Source organism: Symsagittifera roscoffensis, chromosome 1, assembly GCF_963678635.1.
Source record: "Symsagittifera roscoffensis chromosome 1, txSymRosc1.1, whole genome shotgun sequence".
NCBI classification, from domain to species: Eukaryota; Metazoa; Xenacoelomorpha; order Acoela; family Convolutidae; genus Symsagittifera; species Symsagittifera roscoffensis.
Genome location: NC_087062.1, coordinates 15783187 through 15804687, shown reverse-complemented (window position 1 = coordinate 15804687; position 21501 = coordinate 15783187). Strand labels below are relative to the sequence as shown.

At 35.3% G+C, this 21501-nt stretch overlaps 2 protein-coding genes across 4 annotated transcripts in view; one reads left to right on the top strand and one right to left on the bottom strand.

The window, feature by feature from the left end:
• Nucleotides 1-2009: 2009 nt before the first annotated feature.
• Nucleotides 2010-21501, bottom strand: LOC134849466 (probable ATP-dependent RNA helicase DDX4). The gene is made up of 4 exons (XM_063866517.1): nucleotides 21050-21501; nucleotides 18530-18742; nucleotides 3195-3692; nucleotides 2010-2533 (listed from the first exon to the last, which is right to left on the bottom strand). The coding sequence occupies exons 1-4, from the start codon at nucleotides 21392-21394 to the stop codon at nucleotides 2321-2323; spliced, it is 1269 nt and encodes a 422-aa protein (XP_063722587.1). The 5' UTR covers nucleotides 21395-21501; the 3' UTR covers nucleotides 2010-2320.
• Nucleotides 10754-21501, top strand: part of LOC134849099 (coiled-coil domain-containing protein 181-like) — a 479610-nt gene continuing 468862 nt past the window's right edge. For all 3 annotated transcript variants that reach the window (XM_063866503.1, XM_063866494.1, XM_063866486.1), the window contains exon 1: nucleotides 10754-10783. The gene's annotated coding sequence lies outside the window, so the exon portion shown is untranslated. The remainder of the gene's footprint in view (nucleotides 10784-21501) is intronic.

Here is a 21501-nt window from a genome sequence, read left to right as displayed (position 1 = left end):
AAAAAATAGGATTAAAATCAAATTAAACAAATGAAAATTGCAACAAAAGCCCACAATTTCCTGAACAAAATTACCTACGAAGTTTGAAACTTAAAAGGAGCTTTCTAAATGCTAGAACGAAACAGAATTTTAATAAATTCCTTTATGGGGAACTAAGTCGACAAAAACAATCAGACAGACAAAAATCTAAACTAGCCGAAAATTTTCGGTTTTCAAAAACAGGTCTCGACTGGAATCGTACTCCCGTGCTTTGTCGTCTCAAGGCGACAAACTCATGGGCTTTGTCTTCTCTAGTTTGAAAAAAAAAAACAGGTCATTACCGGACTCGAACAGCAAGCCTTTACCTTATCAAGCAGTTCTGCTACCTCTACGCCAGATTCGGCAGGTGGTTGATTGAAATTGAATTTATAATAACCAAGCGGTAACAAAGGCAAAAATGCAAAAGCCTACATGCAAAGGGAAAAAATTATATTTTAAGCTGATAGAAAATTAAAGCCCCGTTTCACCTCAGAACACAACCACAAACTTTTTTTCTTTATCAAACAACGCAATAAGAGGCCACAAAGTCGATATAAAATAAGCCGAAAACTATTAAGCCGTAAAAAAAAGAAATTTCAACAAATCGAGTAGATAAAAATACAAACAACACAAAAAAGCAATTTTAGATTAGTTTAGCTACTTCATAACTTACTCAATACATGTCTGTTGCAATAGAAAGGCCCAGACGCCAGAATCGAAAAAACTGTGTGTATAAAAAAAGTTCAAAGTTCCCCTGAAACTACAATGAACAACACTTCCAACTATAACGAACATTGCTTGCAGCACAAGAATCATCCGTGATGTGGTAAATTAGCCGACAAGACTTGAGCAGATAAACTAAAGTCCAACAATTCAATTTTTGCCGATACATTTCATACACTCTGAAGAAAACAAAGTCGAGCCGCGACTCTTTTTAACCCAGACCTCACAATGCAAAAGAAACCTCGTTATTTCTAGATCAAGCGGGAACGAACCTGGAAGTTGTTAAGGTGGAATAATAAATTAAATTAAGCAAGTAAGATTCGAAAAAAAACTGTTTACGGGAACAAAAACTTAGTTCCCAATTTTTTGTAATCGGGAACGAGACTTTTGTTTCCCGTAAATATTTATTATTCGAATTTAACTAAATTTTCTTACTTACTTTATTTTAGAACCTCAACAACTTCCAGGTTCGTTCCCACTTGATCTAGAAATAGCGTGGTCTCCTTTCTTACTCGCAAGTGTAATAAGAGCCAAACTGTACAGAGAAACTCAACAGAAAATAAACACAAAGCCGTATTAAAACAACTGTTGCTGGTTTTTCCTACTTTGAACGCTAAGCACAACAACCGGAAGCCAAAAAATAACGAACAAATTATCGAAATATGTATCAAACGACCTGATTATTTTTCCTATATTTCGAAATAAACATCACCAGTTGAGAAAATGTCTAGATGTAAATTTATTTTCTTTTGCGATACTTGTGAAGCAGCTCAACCCTTTACTGATTTTTAAAAAATTTCTGTAGTAATTGGAGATTCGGGGCTACAATTTCAAATCGAATTTCAAAAACGACTCAACAGCCGCAGTGGCTAATTTGAAAAATATCATTCAGCACTTAATTTGAGATTGGAGTTGTGCTTCTTTTGACAAATGAGTTTAGATAAGGAGTTAGAAACTCCTTAAAAACATACATTATAATCATAAAATTTCCGTTACAAAAATTGAAAAACAAGGCAGGCAGACGCACATTAACTTCTCACATTAACCTGACACTCAATTTAGGTACAAATTGTGCTTCAATTTGAACTTTCTGATAACCTGTTGATATATGATAGCAATGCAATACTAACAAAAACAAAATCGTTTTCAATAACAAAATAAAATTTGAGACTAGCAAATGGACAGTCTTACAATTTCCGATCCAATTATAGAAGTACCTAGCTGAAAATGATTGCCTAAAAGAATTCTTTTTGGTGTCTCTTGAAAAATCGAGATTGAAATTAAATTGAATACAGTTGATATAAATACGGCACTGCATCAACCATCAACCTTGAACATATTTGATTTTTGATTCTCTTTGCATGTCAGAATTCTCAATTGATTTGAATTTTAAATACGAGCTATCATTTGCACAAGAAATTCATTCAACAGAAACAAGTCATAACAGCCACAAACTCCGAAGCGCCTGGAGAAAACAAACGCTTAAATATTAGCAACTAAAAATTAATGTTTTTCAATCAGATAGTTTCATCAACGATTTTTCAAGTTGCGAGCGTTATGGGAGGTTTCCCGGGGAGATCTACCAGGCCGAACTGAAGTCTCCGAAAGTGGGATTCGAGGCTCCGCCAGAAGCGAAGCCTCCACCGGTTCCTCCGAATTCTCTTCGGAAGTCGGAGCGAGCATCGTTGTTGAACTCGGAGAAGGTTCCAGTGGCACCAGTGGAGTGCTGCTCCAACCAGGGGGGGATTTCTTGGCCAGCATTTTTGAGAGTTGCGACAAGAGAGCGCAAAACCTAGAACATATAATTTCAAAATACCATAAAATTTCAATTTAAATTTCATACAAACCATCGACATTTGGCTTCTCATTTGAAATTCTTTTCATCGTTTATAAATTAAAACATAGCCAATAGACAGTTGTAAAAAACAATGAACGCAAAAAAACAAAAATACTGACATATTTTTGAAAACTCCCCAACCATAAAACACTTTGATGTTATAGAACAATTTATAATACAATTAACCCAGTTTGAGAAAACTGAATCAATCAGTAAATTTTTTATTCCGCTGAGAAATCTGAACATTAGAATCCCCTTTCGAAATTAGAATTCAATCAAGTTGCTCGTGACCTTTATACTTTTGCGGTTCGATAAAAGAGTTTGCCTTCCTTATGACAAAGGAAATTTACGGAAAATAAAAAACCAAAAATTTGAGCGTATAAAATTCAAAATTTTCCTGAAAAGAAATCACCACGGCCTATATAAGAGTCTTCACAACAATCATCTAAAAAATAGAGATTTGAGGTGATTTGGTCTCATTTGCAGAAGCCTTTCAGGTCATTCACTTTTTTTTGGAAAGATGAACGTGTTCCATGTAAAAACGCAGCTAAGAAAAGTTAACTTGGTATCACGGAGGAGCTTTTCAAATTGCTTCTAACAGTTTATTCTAGCTAACCTGGCTGTCGGATGTTGGGTCAACGAACGTGATGGCGTGTCCCTGCAGACCTAGCCTGCCCGTTCGGCCTATTCGGTGCACATACTCGTCCACCTCACTCGGCATGTCGAAGTTGACGACGAACTCCACCTTCGGGATGTCCAGACCCCTGGCTGCAACCGACGTCGCCATCAGCACGTTACACTCGTTATTTTTGAACTGCCTCAAAGCAATTTCACGCTCTCTTTGCAGTCTATCCCCATGAATAGACGTGCACTTGTAGCCCTCTTGTAAAAGCCTGGCAGCTAAAAAGTCGGCTCGTTTCTTTAGTTCTACAAAAATAAGAACTTTGCTGTCACGCGGAATGTCATTCTGCAACACTTCCTTCAGTTTCTGAATTTTATCCGAGCTGGCAACTTCCAGCACTGTTTGTTTGACGTCTTGATTTGCACCTCCCACAATTCCCACTGCGATGAATAAGTAGTCCCGACGCAGCATCTGAGACGCAAGATCTTGTACCTAAACATGACAAACGTAGCCAATGATTAAGCAAAACGGACAAAACTCAATTTATCGGATCCCGGCTTTCGACAACACCTCATACATTTACTGAATGCTTTTTCTACATAGATTTTGAATCTGATTTTGAAAATGGTGAAAACTAACAACAGAAAAAATATGCGTATTTTTTTTTAAATTAATTCAACGCCGTAAGAAAACTTAGGAAAGCTTTAATAACGTGCAGTCCATTTCGCTCACGCCTCATGAAACCAACCAGGTAACTTGGCACCAGAGTGACATTTGACCGAAAGACTCGGTGGCGGCTATTTTTGACGCGGGACCAGTACTTAAGTTTTGGAGTTGTTTAAATCTATTCAATTAATTTATCATTGCGTGTAACGCACCAAATAGATCAACGAACGTGAGAACTCCTGATATAAAATTTAAAAAAACACGAAATGATGCAACCGAAGCAATAGACGGGATATCGAACAACGCTTTTTATTTCAAAAATTGAACCATTTAAATAATTTCAAATTAAAAATTCATATTAAAATTAAATAGTAAAATCTCCATAACTACTGGGTTTCAGATCGTTGTACTTATAACTCTGAAACAAAACCAAAATGGCCGATATCATAAACTGCAGTCTCCACATTAAACAAAAAATTCCAAACAACTTCATCTGCAAAATCACTCAAATCTTAAATCAAATTCTGGTTTAACTTAGTTCCCATACATTTATCATTTGCTCCCATCGTTCAAATTATCCAGCGTACTTAACTTGAAAATATCAATCTGTTTTTTTCTTAGTTTAAGTTTTAGTTTAATGAAATTTTTTTTGAAATATCGAGAAACGTCAATTTCGATCACTTAAAATTTTAAGCAAAAAAAATTAGGATAGAGGCCACATCTGCAACTGATGTTAGCAATCTGACATCACCCCAACAAAGGTTGGACAATTTCAAATTTTGAACATTTTTCTTGAAACTTAACACTTCAAAAATTTTGAATACTTAAAACTACCCTCTCTAGAAAAAAGGCATTGAGCAGCCATATTTGCAGTCCAGATATAAACGTTTTGAGAGTACCTTGGCAGTACTCCACCATACTTTTGCGAATTTCAAACTTTGCCAAGTTTTGTTTTAATTTTAAAAAAATCATAAAACGGCAAGTGTCGGAAACTAAGATGACTTCATTTCATCAGTCAAACATGGAGGCAAGATGTGCAACCTTTGAGAGTACCCTGAGGGCACCTCACTATAAAGTTGGGAAATTTAAAATGTGTAAAGTTTTTTTATTCAGTAATCGAAAATATTGGAAAAACGTCATGCCTCGAAAACTAACACAATTTTAAAGATTCGAAAACCCAAAAATTATCCTGCTAGCACCCCACTACAGGGCTTGAAAATTCAAACTTTGTGACTTTTTCATTTCAAGTTTTTTGAAGAAAAAAAAACTGAAAAAACGTTATGCTCGGAAACTGAAAGGATTTCAGCAGTCACACCTGGAGGAAATATTCGCATCCCCTGAGACTACCCTGGCAGCACATATCAAAATGCTGCGAATTTCCAATTCTATAAACTTGTTTTATTTCATTAAAGAACGCATAAAAATCATAAAAAAGTTTTCAATTTAAAATCTGAAAATTTTCAAAAATCATAAAAAACGCCATCTCGGAAACAAAAAAAACCTTTGGGCAATCAAATTTTGAGGCAAGATTTGCAATTTCTAAGAGCACCCTGAAAGCACACAACTACAGGGCTGGAAAAGTTTGAAAAGTAAATTTTAAAAAATCACTAACAAATTGTCGTATCTCGGAAACTAAAACGATTTGGGTATCTAAGCACCTGAGGGAAACTTCGACAGCATCCCACTATTGCGTTGCTAATAAACTGAGCTCAAACATGAAAACCGAAAACAGTTCTAAAGCATTGCAATACACGATATAGCTAAAACGTGAAAAGCATGGCGAGATAGTGAAGTCTGCATTTAAACATATAGTAGATCGTTACCTAATTAAATAAGTAATTAAAACAAAAACACAAAATAATAACTATATGAATGCACTCACATTCGTACGTGCGCAGGCGCGCAAGCGGGTTCCAGGCTGATACCAGTCGAGCGTTCATGTAGTTACGATTTTGTGTATCTGCTTTAATTGCTACTTTGTTCACATGCCATCAACCTAATTCATTCACTTTCATGCCAATTTTCAAGCTTCAACTAAATTTCAAACAAACATTCTTACCATGTGAAAGCGTTGAAAATTATAATATATTCGGGCCCATTTCCAGCGTAAATTTTAGTTTTCACGAATAATTTTACGGACTCAAACTCAGAGGGCTTTGGTGAGTCTCCTGAAACTTGAAAAAAGGGAAATCCGGGATCCGGTAAATTGAAGTAGTTGATGCACTCTCGAGTTGAAACATGCTATTATATCGCCAAAAAGAAATAAGCCGCACCCACATATTGAAAGGAGCAAAAAGTAGATTAAAAATTTAAATGAGGTTTTTAAAAATTGCACTCGCACGTAAGTTCAAGCTTTAGCTTATACAAAAACGCCAATCTAACAAAATTTGAGAAAGTCTATTCACTGTAAAAAAAAATCAGCAAAGATTTTGGAAGAAAGGTTTAAAATCTGGCCAACGAAAATTAGGAACAGCATACTGGATTAAAGGAAACCAAAAACAACTCGATGTTTCTAATTTCTTCATTTTGATAGAACTATCTCTTACACAGAGGCGAAGCTGAGCTTCGCGCCAATTGCGATTCAAAAATGAATGACTATGATTAAATCAAAAATTTTTTTTAATGAAGATTGCAAATGCCTTAAATATCCGGAACAACATTGGAACTATTAGAAACTCTTGTACGGAGCTCTATTAGAAACGCCGGAATTCAGCAGACAAAAATCAGCAGAGACCAGGCTTGCCAACTTTTATAAAACGAAATATGAACCTGGGACCAAACCTTGAAAAACGAACTTTATATGAACCTAAAAGAGCATTTTCTAACTTTCAGAAAAACATGGTAAATTAAACCATTTATTTCTTGACAAATATTGAGTCAATGACAACTGCAGACTGTTGATCCAATGTGACCACAGAAACAGTTCGTTGGTTATGGAGCAGTTTCTTCTTCTTTTCAAGAGCTTCAAGAGCTTTTTTAGCTTGAGAGCTAAAGGCGTCATTCGCTTGAAAACATGCAGTTCCTCTCGGAAATCTTCAGCATGCCCTCTTTTCCGTGAATTTTCTTCTCCTTTCGACTCCGTGGATTTCTTATATTCAGAATCTGCTTGGCGAACTGTCTCACATAACTCAGATGGAAAATTCAATTCAACGCCTTTTCGAACTGAACTGACTTCCTACGATAACACGAGCTTGAAATCAGAAAGCGATTTGGTATTTGTAGACACAAAAGAGTCAGTATCAACATTGACATTTAGTTCCATGGTCCTCAAATATCGATTTTTTCGAACACCGTCCGCATAAACAACCCAGAGTTCAACCCTTGTTTTACCATTATAATATGTTTCGTCGAGATGAATACCGACGAACTTGTCGTTGACTTCATTTTTCAAAACAGTACGAGCGTATGGGGCTATTCCGTGACCTGCCACATAGGTTGCTTTCGTCTTTCCACATTTAATATTAGCGTGGCCCGAATCGGGAAACATTTTTTGTACTTCCCGCGAGCACTAGATGCCGAATCACTGGAAGCGAAAGACTGGCTGTTCACTACAATATCAAGAACATGAATCATAAGTGCTCTCAATCGCTGGCAATCAGTCTGAGAAGATGTTGCTGTCCCAATGTCGGGAGTTGCAGCGCGCACAGTTACCACTTTCGTGTAGGGCTGAGTCTCATGTTGCTTTGGATCGAATCGCCAATGTGAAATCCGAAAAAAGCAATTATCCAATTTGCATTGGACTTGGTCCTGGTTCTCTGCTTTGGCCCAAGAAAACCCCTCTAGTAGAGCTGATGACACAGTACATTTTCCCATTGTCTGAAAAAAATCAACTTTCGAAAAAAATGAAGGTATAAAAAAAACCTATATAAAATAGACGCACTACGTGTAACTCATTAAAAACAATTAAAAACAAGAAATATGAACTCTGGCTCAAATATGAACCATATGAACTAGTTCATATAATATGAACTAGTTGGCAGGCCTGAGAGAGACAGTACTCTAAAATAGCCGAATATCTTCTTTTGCAAAAAAAAAACAGGTTCCGACTGGCATCGAACCCCGATGGTTCTTGTCTCAAGCATGGGTAATACAGCAATCTGGAGGAAAGGTGAACTTCAAAAAATTGGGCACGATGGACTAAGCTGACAAAAAGTGTATAGCGTGTATAAAAACAAAAAATCCTTTAAATATAGTTAAAATCGCAAAAAAAGAATTGAATAAAGCAATGTAATTGAACGTTACTAAAAACACCCGGCAATCAAGTCGACAAATATTGGGACGAATTCAATTAAGAACAGACAAAAAATCATTTTTTTTCTGAAAACTTTTTTAGCCGAATAACTCATTAACTCATTAGAGCTGAAAATGAATTAGAGCTGTTCAAAAAGAAGAATTAGAGCTGTTCAAAGTGCAACATGGGTGAAACTGGAGATCCTGTGAACAAAGTCATTTACGGGAAAAAAATCAAAAACAAATAATTTTGAAAAAATTTCGAAACTTTCGCAATTCAATGAAAAAGCTAGATCGCCTTACGATCTTTGAATTTTAAGGATTATTTACAGTTGACACTTTTGATAAAATTAATCCAAATTGAAAACTGGATTGATAAGCTATCTTTTTTATTCTGCTAGAAACTGAAAAAATTCAATCGAATTAGAAGTCGTTCCCGTTTATCTGCGCCAGCGCATTGGTAGTTGGAAAGCAGAATTTGCCAATCTTTTAGCAACTGAATTAGAGCTTAACTTATAAAATGCATGCAAATACAAAGAGGCGAAGCGGAGCTTCGCACCACTTGCGATACCACACACAAAGACAACAAAACACACAAAAAAAATGAAAAATGAAATTTTTTGAAAAAAAAAACTTGGTCATCTAAACTGTCATATATCTCGATAGAAGTTCATTCCAGGCAAGCATGCCAGGTACATGATTCTGAATCGGCAACAAAGGAACAAAATTTACTAAAAGAAACAAAGCCGACAATCTTTGAGCAGACAAAAGTTGAGCCGAAACAAATATAGTTTTATAAAAAAAATAAACTTTCAAGTCCCACCTTAAACAAAAGAAAAACCTTTGCACTTTCAGCTACATTGAAATTCTTTCAAGTCCCCTTTGAAAGTAGAATTAATAGCACTTGCACTGTCAACAAAAATGAAAATAGCTGGCAGCAAAAAAATCTGTGATTCGGCAACTAAGCCGACAATCTTTGAGCAGACACCAACTGAACCGAAAAAAAAAAAGATTATGAAAATTAAAAAAAAAAATTTCAAGTCCCTCTGAAATTAGAATGAACAACACTTGCAACTACAATGAAAATTGTCAACAGCAAAAGCAAAATCCGTTGTGTTAAATTTAAATTTTCAAGAAAATGAGCATGTCAGTCAGCAGCATAGTCAGCAAGTGATTTAATTGATTTTGTTTAACTAGTTGTTAAGTAGAAAAAAGTCTATATTCTAGTTTGATAACGCTTTCTAATCGCAAGCCTAAATAAAAACATATTCTTAGGTGCATTAGCATAGATGAAAGCACTTTTAAAATTATTAGAGTTTTAAAATTATTGGAGTATTCAAAACTCAACAACAATTTAACACGACCACTAGTAATTTGATTGAGACTTAGTAAATAGGGTCTTTTTACTTATTCCGCTCAAACTTCACTATTTCAACATCTTGAACTGAAACTATTTTTGCTACAATCTGATTGGCCAGAATTAGCCAATCAAATTTCAGTAACATCTCAAAATGTTTTGTACACAATTTTAAGTCGATTTGTAAATAAGCCGAATTGGCCTAAAATGTAGAATGTTTGGTAACTTCTCAAAATTACTTCAAATTTGCTCCAGAGTTTTACCCAGATTAGAAAAAACACAAAAAACAGCTCCAGGAGAAAAAATGACCACCTTCGGATCTGCTCGATGTTCGGCAATTTTAGAAGTCGGCTTAAGAATAAAGTGATCGCATTTGTATTAAGCAAACCAACCAGTGCCATCAGCATATTGTTCCCAACATTTCTACATTGAATATTACAAAATCGCAAAAATGAGAAATTTGGGAGGAATGAAAAAAAGACCTAATAAATCTAACGAAACTTAAAAAGTTGAAACAAATTAACCATAAATAATGACACAAGTTTTCCGCGAAAAAAAATCTGCAAGTATTTCACAATATATCTGCAACCTGTAGATCCAATCTGCTTAAGAATTCTACCCTAAGGCTTTTTCTCAAAAACGGTCTAGTTCATAGGAACCAAAGAGCATGAATTACTTTTTCGACTAGTAAGAAATATTCAACGAAGCCGAGCTCTACCTACAAACAATAATAAAAAAAAAATCACATTATGAGGTCAATCAATTGTTCACAATGATGCTTATTACTTAAACATTGATAATATGGTTATTTGGTTTCTCAGAAATGTTATACCAAATACCAAGACAGTACCATACAAACAAAACTAATAAAAGCTAATTCTATAAACAAAAACATTTATGCAAAAGATGTTTTTGTTTTCTTGATAGCAAAGCAAACAGAAAAATTTAGGGCAAATAAAAAAACTGTTTTGATTAACAGTTCTATACGTCAACGCTTTAACGCTCAAAATTTTTATCAGGCTTCAAAAGCGTATTGCTTTCAATTTCTCAGAAAGAGAGATTACGGAAAGGTAAGTTACTAGATACAAAATCCGCATATGTTTAACCATTGCTTCGGTTCTTTATAGGGCTGGTTATTCTTTACCATGTATCATAAGGGGGTAGTTAAAAAGATCAAAATGGCATTAAAATATAATATCTGACCTCACGGGATTAGAGGATAAGCAGCACATTTGGCAGCACATTTCTTTGAATTTATATATTAAACACTAACAAGTCTGATTGTTGTGATAATTGTTAGCCTAATTGTTGTGATAAACTTATTAAATAGTTTCAGAGACACAGAATGGATAATTCCCAAATCAACACAGCAGGGAACACTGAGGAACCAGAGACTTTTAGTATTCAAGAAGAAAACAACGCAATCCCTCAGCTCAGATATCAAGACCAAACACCTATTGCGAAATCAACTTCAAAAAGAAGCTGTGCCATACTAAGTCCTCCTGACTTGGCATCCATCTCCGAATCAAATGCCAACATCAATGAAATCATAGAGTCGAGTATCGAAAGTCTTTGAGAAGCAAATCCCTCGAATCATTGAGAAACTGGAAACTACATTAAGCGCAATTTTCAAGTCTTTAATAGGCCAGGGTCTGCAAGATGTCAAAGAAACGGTTCTAAAGGAGGCAAAACAAACAATAGAGCAAGAGGTCAGAAAGTACAGACTAAAAACAGCTTCAGAAGACGAGCTTCTTGAGGGATACAACAGAAGTGATAATGTGAGGATCATTGGAATTCAGGAAGAACGAGGTACAAATGAAAACGGGAGGAGAATATTCGAAGACTATTTCCAAAGCATTGACAAAGTATTGAACGTCGCCAAAGAAGCTGGCGCTGAGATTGAGAAGAGCGATATTTCTATTGCTCACAGATTACCTGGTCGAAATGCAAACTCCCGGCCAATGATAGTGCGCTTCTCCAGACGGATTGCCAAGGTGGAACTGCTGCGCAAGAAGAAAAACCTGAACCAGTCGCAGACTATGCACTCCGTGAAAGTATTCGAAGATCTAACGGCACCGCGATTGAAGTTTTTCAATTTAATGAAACAAGACTCAAGGATTGAATCAGCCTGGACGCGAGAGGGGAACATCTACTACAAGTTTAAAGAAAACCAAAGGAACGCAACAGCTTCAATACAATATAGAAAAGCTTGAGAGTTGTTTTGTAAAACAATAGCAACCAGAATCAAAACCAGTAATATCTACTTCATTCTCTAAAGTTGCTAAAATTTTTCATATGAATGTGAGATCCCTTAATAAACATCATGATGAGTTGGAAGCACTAATAAATAGCCTTGAGTCACCACAGGACGTAGTATGCATTAGTGAAACTTGGTTACAGGAAGATAATAGTGTCAACTGCTTCAAACTTAGTGGTTATAATACTATAATTAAATAATCGAGGAAAGGTATAGGAGGCGGGGTAATGATGCAATTGAAAGATAATGTAACTATTATAGAAGAATTCAACTCAGAACTGGCGGAAAGTATTTCAGTTTTAGTTAAATTAAACAATGAAATTTTCCAAATAATGCTTGTCTACAATCCCCCCAATGATAATAAGTTTACTTTTGTAGACGAATTCGATAAACACCTAGAAGCTATAAGCAACAAAAATTATCGCGCGGTAATATGTGGTGATTTTAATATAAACATCCTTAAGTCGAACAATCTATCTTCTAAATACATTGATGCTGTCGAAAATAATGGTTTCAATCAACTGATAAAGCAACCAACCAGAGTTGGATACAATAGTGAAACTCTTCTAGATCACATGATAGTTAAAGATGTTAATGTAAAAGCAGCCTATGCTCTTGAAAATCAATCATTTTCTGACCACTTTTCGATTATTTTAGAATTAAACACCCAATCATCAAAGAAAATTTGTCCAAAAATTTATCGTGATACAACTTTCTTAAAATCTAAAATACAGATAGAAAAGCTTAATCAAACACTTAAGAACAAATTACACTATAATGACGCTTTAGACCAATCAAAAGGCATTGATGATTTTTTTTTGCGGAATTTCAGTCAACGTTTAGCAGTGTATTAGACAAATACGCACCACTGAAAACCACAAAAACACAAGAGCGGAAATCTAGATCTTTTTCGCTGTCGAATCGTATTAAAAACCTAATCGCAAAACGAAACAGACTTCATAGAACATGGTGTAACAATAAATCTGAAGTTGGTGCCAGGTTGTGTTTTGAAATTGTCCGGAAGAAATGTGAAATTGAGATTAAGAAATATAAAAAGCATTATTACTATGATAAGTTTAGTAAGTGTATTGGTGACTCAAGGCAGATATATAAAATTTTAAATAATTTAAGGGAAATTACAAATACATCAAAAAAAATTGTTTCGATCAATTCCATTAGCGGAAATTGTATCACCGATGAATCGGCAATTGCAAATGAATTTAATGCTCATTTCTCTTCGATTGGCATAAATCTGGCGAAAAACATACCAAACCAGGGAATCACACAATCGTTTGATACACCTAACTTTTGCATGTTCAATTTCCCTGTTACGGAAAGTGAAGTTCACATTATCATTTCTAACCTACAAAATAAAGCTTCATCTGGCGTGGATGGAATCAGTAATCTTGTTTTGAAAGCAAGCCCATTTGCGATTGTACCCATATTAAGGCAACTCATTGAAGTTTCTTTTAAATCTGGCCATTTTCCTATCTGTCTAGCTAGGGCTGTTGTCTATCCATTATATAAGGAAGTTTCTAAACTTGATGTTACAAATTACAGACCAATATCCCTTCTTGTCACCTGGAGCAAGGTTTTTGAGCGAGTAATGTACAACAAAGTATACAATTACTTGAAACGAATTCGTTAAAATACATTAAACAATTTGGTTTTCGCAAAAATCACAGCACAGTCGATGAAATTGCGGAAGTAACAGAAAAACTTCGTTTAGATATGAGCAGGTCGCAAAAATATACTGCTTTTCTTGATTTAAGAAAAACTTTTGATACACTGGATCATCAGATACTATTTCAAAAGTTGCAAATGTATGGGATAGATGGAAAAGATTTAAGTTGGTTCATAAGCTATCTGAAACATCGAAAACAAGTAGTAGAAGTAGGTACAACAAAGTCAACGTGGATGGACTTAAAGTGCGGCGTCCCTCAAGGGTCAATACTAGGACCACTTTTGTTTCTGATATATAATAATGACCTTCCCCAAGTCTGCCAATATAGTGAAGTTTTCCTGTTTGCCGATGATACTAACATAACTGCTTTAAATTGCTCATTTCAACAAAGACTTAGAAGCTGTAGGCAAGTGGTTAATATTAAATAAATTATCCGTGAATATAGATAAAACTGTTCAAGTCTACGTCTCTTCAAATAGTGCTTCCAACCAAAACCTTTATATAAACAAATTACCTTTAAAAAATGCTTCATCTTGCAAGTACCTTGGAATTATTTTGGATGCTAAATTATCTTTCAATACTCATATTGATTTAGTTTGAACTAAGCTTAGAAAACAATGTGAAATTATTTCAAAAATGCGTCATTATGTTCCCAGAGGTACCATACTAAAATACTATGCCTCTAATATTAAACCAATTTTACAATACGGCATTTTAGTGTACGGTTGTACCAGCTATACAAATCTTTTGCCCCTTTTGATGATACAAAAAAAATTATACGCCTAATTTAATTCAAAAGAAATTTTGAAACAATACGGTATGTATTTTTTGACCAAGGAATCTTAACAATCCACGAATTACATGTGTATGAATTTCTAAAATTTGTTTTGAGATCTGTCTCCGGACTTCATTCTGAAGAATTTCTAGATGAACTTTTTAAATTTGAAATACCAACGTATAGGACTAGGAGGGCTAATTCAGAGTTGATAAAAATTCCTAATTTAAAAACCAAAATGCAGAGAATGTCGATAAGTTACAGGGGAACGAAACTTTACAATTTACTTAAACAGAACTTTTTAATGCCCAATGAATTCACTAATTTTTCACAGGCAAATATTCAAAGCGTGGCTCACCGAATTAGAGATCTGTTCATTCTAAGCAACGAAGAACTCATCAAATTTATCTTTTGCCAGAATTAAACTGAATTACTCCTAAAAGATATATTTTTTTTGCATATGATGGATAGATGGAAAATAGATTTAATAATAGGTATTAATAAAAATACCATGGCTGCTCCACGGACCCGAGATTTTTTTTGACGTAATCCCCGGAAAACCTAGTACGACGGACTCTTTGTGAGTTTAGATTACTGAATAAAAGTCTCGGAAAAGTGGCGCATCCATTAAGAATTAAAAAAAAAAACATAAATTTTTTCCAAAATGAGCCGAAATGGCCCGCTGTAGGGGGAACCTGTGCCCAATTTTTTCGTTTTTCCTAAAAATCACTTAGAAATTTCATATTCATGCCCAAGGCTTAAAATGAAAGGAAAAAACTTGTAATTTTTTAGGTAAATATTATAATCAGTTCATTAACATTTGCAACTGTTTTTAAATAAACTAAGTTATGTTGTGTGTTACTTAAAACGGAGATAAATCATGCCATTTCTGAGTAGGCCTTTAGACCCTCTAATGTATGATTTGATATTTCACCTTTTTTTGTTCGTTCTATTTTTGCAAATATGTAGAATTTCACTAGATTTCATAATAATTTGAAACCCAACTAACTACATCATTCATGTTTCTAATATTTTTTGGGGCAGCATTTAGTATCCCTTATGGGATCGTTAGCTGTCCCCTCTTTGATACTGATGTATTTATGCGCAATATGATATGAATTTTCTAGTAACATTGAGAAATTAATTCTTTCTTTTCTTTCTTCTTTCTGATTTGACGGGCCAAATCTCTTTACCAAATCCCCCCCTAATTCAAAAGGAGGTTAAAAAGCACCTATGCTCAACCGTTGATTTAGTTCATTATAGGGGGTGGCAATTCGTTATTAGGTACCAAATCGGGGGGGGGGGGTAATAAAAGAGATCAGACGATCGTTGCATCTATAAAGCCTGATGTAACTCAGTCGCTAACTTTTATTCAGATCAGATCGTTGCAGATAAGATTTAATTGAGAGGAGCCAAGCATAGTTAATCTATTGCCACAGAAAAATCTCTTTTCTCCACGCCAGTCTCAATGATCACGATGCACTGAACTCAAAATTAAAATGAATTCTCATCTGTTTATATTTTTGGCAGGGCTTCCATGTTTTCAAACATATCAAGGGGATAAAAACTTCAAAACATAGCCAACAGACAGTAAAAGATTCACGAACGCAAGGAAACAGAGACTTCATTTCGAATTTTAAAAAAAAATACAGCCTCTAAACTCTTTGAATTTCAAGAACAATTAATGATTGTCACATTTGAAATAAAATTAACCCAAAAATTAGCAGTCGATCACGTTTTTCGTGACCTTTACACTTTCTCTGTACGATGGTGGAGCTTGCCTTTCTTTTAACAAAAGAAATGAGCTGAACTTAATACGAAATCAAAAGTCAAACCGCGAAAAATCTAAATTGAGCGTGAATTTTTTCCTGAAGTAAACATTAAAAAAATTCACACCAAGACATAATCATGACTGTTAGCAAGTTCGCCACCATACAATTCTTTCTTGAGCCGCCCATTAGAAGTGTGGACTATAAGACGCGGCTTCGGTTGAAAGAATGAAAAACAATTGTATAAACTATAAACTATTACAGAAAACTTGAATCTGATGAAACAACGCCACAGAAGCAAGTGAAGATTAAAAACACCGAAAAAAAATTCCGTTGAAAATGGTTTCAAAACAGTTATGAAACGTACGAAAAAAAAACTAAGACCTTTTTCAGCCAACCCTGTTTTTGGCCCGTAATGGGTGTTTATTTCATGTGCTCTTTTTTTCTGCACATCACTATGTAATCTACAAAAATAAACTACTCAAGCCATTACAAGATTAACCACGGCCAACTAATAAGTCTACTCATAGTTTTTAAGACGCAAACTATATGAACATTGCGTAATAACTAAGATCGGAGCCGGAGTTTTCTAAATTTATGATTCTGAAAACAAAATTCAGCGTATCACAAATTAAATTGCAGTTGAAACCAGGCCTCTGCTCCTTCAAATCACTTTTCCAGTAAGCCGACAAAAAAGTAGACAACCGATAGTCCGACGATTCAAGTTTTCTCTGAAAAAAACTCAAATACAGCTAAAGCTGAGCTTCGCATCACTTGAGATACAAAACAAGAAAGCCGCTAAGTCCGAAAAAATCGAAAATTTTGAAAAAACTACATCTATCAAAATGAATCAGAATGGTTTTGAAACAAACATGCATGCCAAGACAATAGATTGTGAAGTTAAAAATACCCTAGCCGAAAGAAAAATCAACAAGAGTTAATACCTCAAAACACAGATACAAAGCGTTTTTGTTCGTCAGGCGAATCATTATGCAGCCAAAGAACCGAAAAGAACCGATATAATATAGGCCGAAACCTATGAAGCCAAAAAAACGGAGCCGAAAAAAATTTAAGACCGCTTGCCCTCAAAATACACACAAACGCCCATACAACCTTTTCAAATTTTCAAAAGACGCAATATGAGTCTATTAAGCCGATTTAAAATAAGCCGAAACTATCAAGAGGAAAAAAGGGAAAAAACCGAAAAATTTGTAGTCATGAAAAACTAATTTCTATTAAGGTTTTTAGCATTTTGTGCAACCTAGAGGGAAGCATTAAAAATTATGTTTCCCTTGAAACAACTCAAACTTAGATCACTAAGCCGATATCATTAGGGCAGAATAAATTTACGAGAAAAAAATACATACGAAGGCAAAGTTAGTAAAATTACAAACAGCAGAAGTAAATTAAAACACTGAAAGCAACTACAATGCGAACAGAAGAAAAAAAATCTACGATGTGGCAACTAAGCCAGCGAAAGATAAGCAGACAAATAATCAGCCGACAATTTTTTCCCGGTTGAAAAAAAAACAGGTCCTCTCATATTCGAACCCAGAACCTTTGCTGTCCCAGGCGTATTCGTTACCTTCAAACCAAAAGTGCCGCAGCCTCAAGGAAATTTGAATTTATTGTGAGCTTGTTCTAAATTTGGCTATTCTGTGAACAAAATTATTTAAGGGAAAAAGTCTAGTACCCGATTGCAATAACCTTGATTATCGCAGTGTAATTAAAAATATTAAAACAGGCTCAGTCGTAAAGAATGTTCACGGAAAAAAGTCCAAATTTTGACTCCATTTTCAAAACCAAAATAAGACGAAGGCTACTTGCGAAACACATAAAAACAGCATAACATGCTAGCAGACAGGAAAGTTAGGTAAACTCCAGTAGAACCGAAAACAAAATTGTTGTTATGCAAAACTTCGAAGTGTAAATCGAGTCTCAGATTTTGACAATTTTGTGCGATTCAGAGGTGAGCATAGAATTTGGGTTTCCCTTGAAACTACTTAGAAGTAGTTCACATAGTCGATAAAACACGGGCCGAAATAGTTTGGACCAAGTGAAACTTTTAAGAGAAACGAAAAAAAAAAACAAGAAAATACGAAGTCAAGGTTAGTAAAACTACAAATTGCAGGAGTAAATCAAAACACCAAAAGTAACTACAATGCAAAATTACGTACAGCAAAAAAAAACGATTATAAGACTAGACAACTAAGCCGACAAAACATGAGCAGAAGAATTTAGATCGACGATTATATTTTAAACAGAATATTTCCCGTTTGAAAAAAAATCATCTCCTGGTCAGGTTGGAACAGTGGACCTTTGCTGTCCCACGCGTATTCGCTACCTCCAGTTTACGTGTGCAGGAGACAATAAGAAATTTGAGCGTATTATTAACCAAGGTAACACCAGGAGATGAGGCTAGATGAGTCCTTCGAACAAAGTTGTTGACAAAAAAAGTAAAGCACTCGAATTGAAATAGCCTTGTTAATCGCAGGGGTGAAAAAAAGGTTGGTCGTTCCTACAATCATTTCCAAGATAAGTCTTGACTTTTATGCTCAATTAACTTGAGCTATTTCTAGAAACCGACTTACCTCGGCAGGGAAAGTTGCTGAAAAGAGAAGAGTTTGTCTTTCATCTTTCGAAGGCATCTCTCGCTCGATGCGCCGGATATCTGGCTCGAATCCCTGGTCCAGCATGCGATCTGCCTCGTCCAGCACTAAGAACTTGACTTTCTTCAGAGACACTTTGCCATCTGATGCAAACCCAATTATCCTGCCTGGTGTGCCTACCAAGATGTCACAGCCCTAAAAAAAGCACATGCCATTTTATTTGCAAAATATTAGGCTTATCTTTCTGATGACCAAATTATGACGCTTTAGATTTTATGATGTTTAGTTTTACACAGAGGCGGAATGGCGCTTAGTACCACGTGCGATACAACACAAACATAGTATGGCGAATTAGACGAAAGAAAATCAGACGGTAGCCGCTAGGTCAAAAAAAAGTAAGAAGAAAATCATAGGGGTTTCGCTTGATTTGTTTTGAATAATATTCAAATTTAGAAAAATATGCCAAAATTTACGAAGATGTAACTAAATCGACATCACTTGAGTCCAACGCCCGTGCGCCGAAAAATAAAGCCGAAGAAAAAAGAATACAAAAATCGGGGTTTTTAAAATTACAACCAGCATGGAAAAAACTTAAAAAGAACGGTTATATTAAATTCCAGTAACCTGAAATATTTCATGTCAATGAAAAGAGATGACGAAATGACTCAGTGATTCTGTTAGACAGGTTGCTAGCCTGAAAAAGGCATTTCCATGAAAGTTTTTCCATTTTTGCTACACACATCTTTCTTCGTAATCCTAATGTATATTCATTGTCAGATACTTAGATACGTATTGGTTGAGGATGCCGTTAACCAAATTCTTAAATACCAAGTTACTTAGAGTTTAGACACTATAAAAGCTGCAAATCGCAAACACCAGCAAAAAACGGCAGGAGTTCTAAAATTGGAAAAAAAAATAGAAAATTTAAAAAAAAGAACCGATACTACGGAGCTCCAATCTATAAGTGCGGACTATAAGTAGCTTGTCCTCGCCATTCATCAAGAGCGCCTTGCCTTGGGCTACTTCATTCTTGAACATTGAAAATAGGGAGGAACTTGGTATTCGGCGGGTGTGTTTTTTCTTTTTTGAAGCTCTTTCACTCGCGATTTCAAAATTAAATCAGAAAAGCTTGCATAAAAGATTTTTAGTTCAATTTCGATCGAACAACGATCGTTAGATGAAAACTTATTATACTTTTACTTTACGGCTTAAAAATTTTCAGAAAACTAATTTTGGATGTTTTACTCAGTGCATCCTTGGCAATGAAAGTTTTCTAAAAACATTTCATAATGAATAAGGCTAGTTTTGAAACAAAACCATGCCGAGACACTAGAATGTGAAATTAGCATCGGAAGATAATTAACCAAGTGGTAACAAATACCTTGGCAGAAACCTTTTAAGCCGAAAAAAATCAACAAGATTTACTACTTATGAAAAGTCCCTGTCGCCCTCAAAACACTCACAAAACATTATTTGCTCGTCAAATGAAACAATATGAGATAACTAAGCCGATATAATATAGCCCGAAACCTAAGAAGCCCAAAAAAAACGGACATAGAAAAATTTGAAAAAAAAAGTTAAAACATATTAAGCCCCCCTCGCCCTGAAAACACAGACACGCACACAAATACTTTTTTCGCGCGTCAAAAGACGCAATTTGAGGCCGATATAATATAGGCCGAAACCTATCAACCCGAAAAAAACAAGGCGATGAAGAAATCGTTGCCTGAAAAAATGTGCATTATAATTTCTATTAAGATGTTTAGCATTTTGTTCAATCCACAGATGCGCAAAAAAAAACGTTTTCAATGAAACAACTGGAAATTAGGTCACTAAGCCGATAAAATATAGGCCGAAATAATTTTGGCAGAATACATATCCGATATCAAGGTTAAAAAATTACAAAGTAACAGCAAAGGTAAACCAGAACAGTAAAAGCACCTATATTGTTGCTTTAGTGTTCTATAAAAGCAACTATACAACTAAAATTCAAATAGGCGATTTTGTTGGATTGTAAAAAAAAAGCGGAAACTAAGCCACCAAAAAGTAAACCGAAAGCGAAAATCATGATAAAAATTTCAACTCCAAATTTATAGGAGTAACACTAATAAGGATGCACAGTGAGAGTAATAAACCAATGAGCTCCAAATATACGACGCACATACTGCATGCATGCCGTGTACTGCATGCTAGCTAAAATCTGTGTACAAAGTTGTTTACGGGAAAAAAGTTTAGTACCCGATTGCAATAACCTTGCTATCGCTAGGGTAAAATTATTTTAATGAATATGGTCGTGACACTCTGTGCTACTTGCACAGCAGCAAACTATCCTTGTTTAATATACATATAGCTGGATCCCATGTAGTGTAATTAACGCGAAAAGTTTTAATTAACACTTAAATGTGTGACTTCAGTTGGAAAAAAAGTTGACTGACTGTACAGCGAGTGCAATCACCGTAGAGTACACACTTCTCAGAAAAACACCTTGAAAACTTCACTTACTTTTCTGAGTTGGCTCAGATGATGCAAGACATTGACGCCTCCGTATATCACAACACTCTTAATGATGGTTCCGTGACACAATTTCTTCGCCTCTGTTTCAATTTGACAAGCTAATTCCCTAGTGGGTGCAATAACGAGTGCTTTAGGTTCCTGAACATCCATCATGCCGTCTCCTAGTTCCCCAGCCTCGAAAATCTTGCTGATGATAGGAAGCAAGAATGCGGCAGTTTTCCCAGATCCGGTCTGAGCACACGCCATGATGTCGCGTCCATCGAGAGCATTTGGGATCGCGTTCTTCTGAATTGGAGTAGGCGTAGTATAATTCGATTTTCTCAAGTTGTTCATAATTCCAGGCGACAGCCTTGCTTCATCGAACCGCACGATTGCCTGGGACGGATTGACTCCCGACACTTTAACAGGTATTTTATCATATTTTTCAAAATTTATACCGT

Excerpts from the sequence above, each read along its gene's own strand:
- LOC134849466 (XM_063866517.1), bottom strand. The coding sequence starts at position 21,394 with ATGAACAACTTGAGAAAATCGAATTATACTACGCCTACTCCAATTCAG. Across the intron at positions 3,693-18,529 it reads CAGCAACTTTCCCTGCCGAG|GTACAAGATCTTGCGTCTCA; the intron begins GTAAGTCGGTTT and ends TGTCATGTTTAG. Across the intron at positions 2,534-3,194 it reads ACCCAACATCCGACAGCCAG|GTTTTGCGCTCTCTTGTCGC; the intron begins GTTAGCTAGAAT and ends TATATGTTCTAG.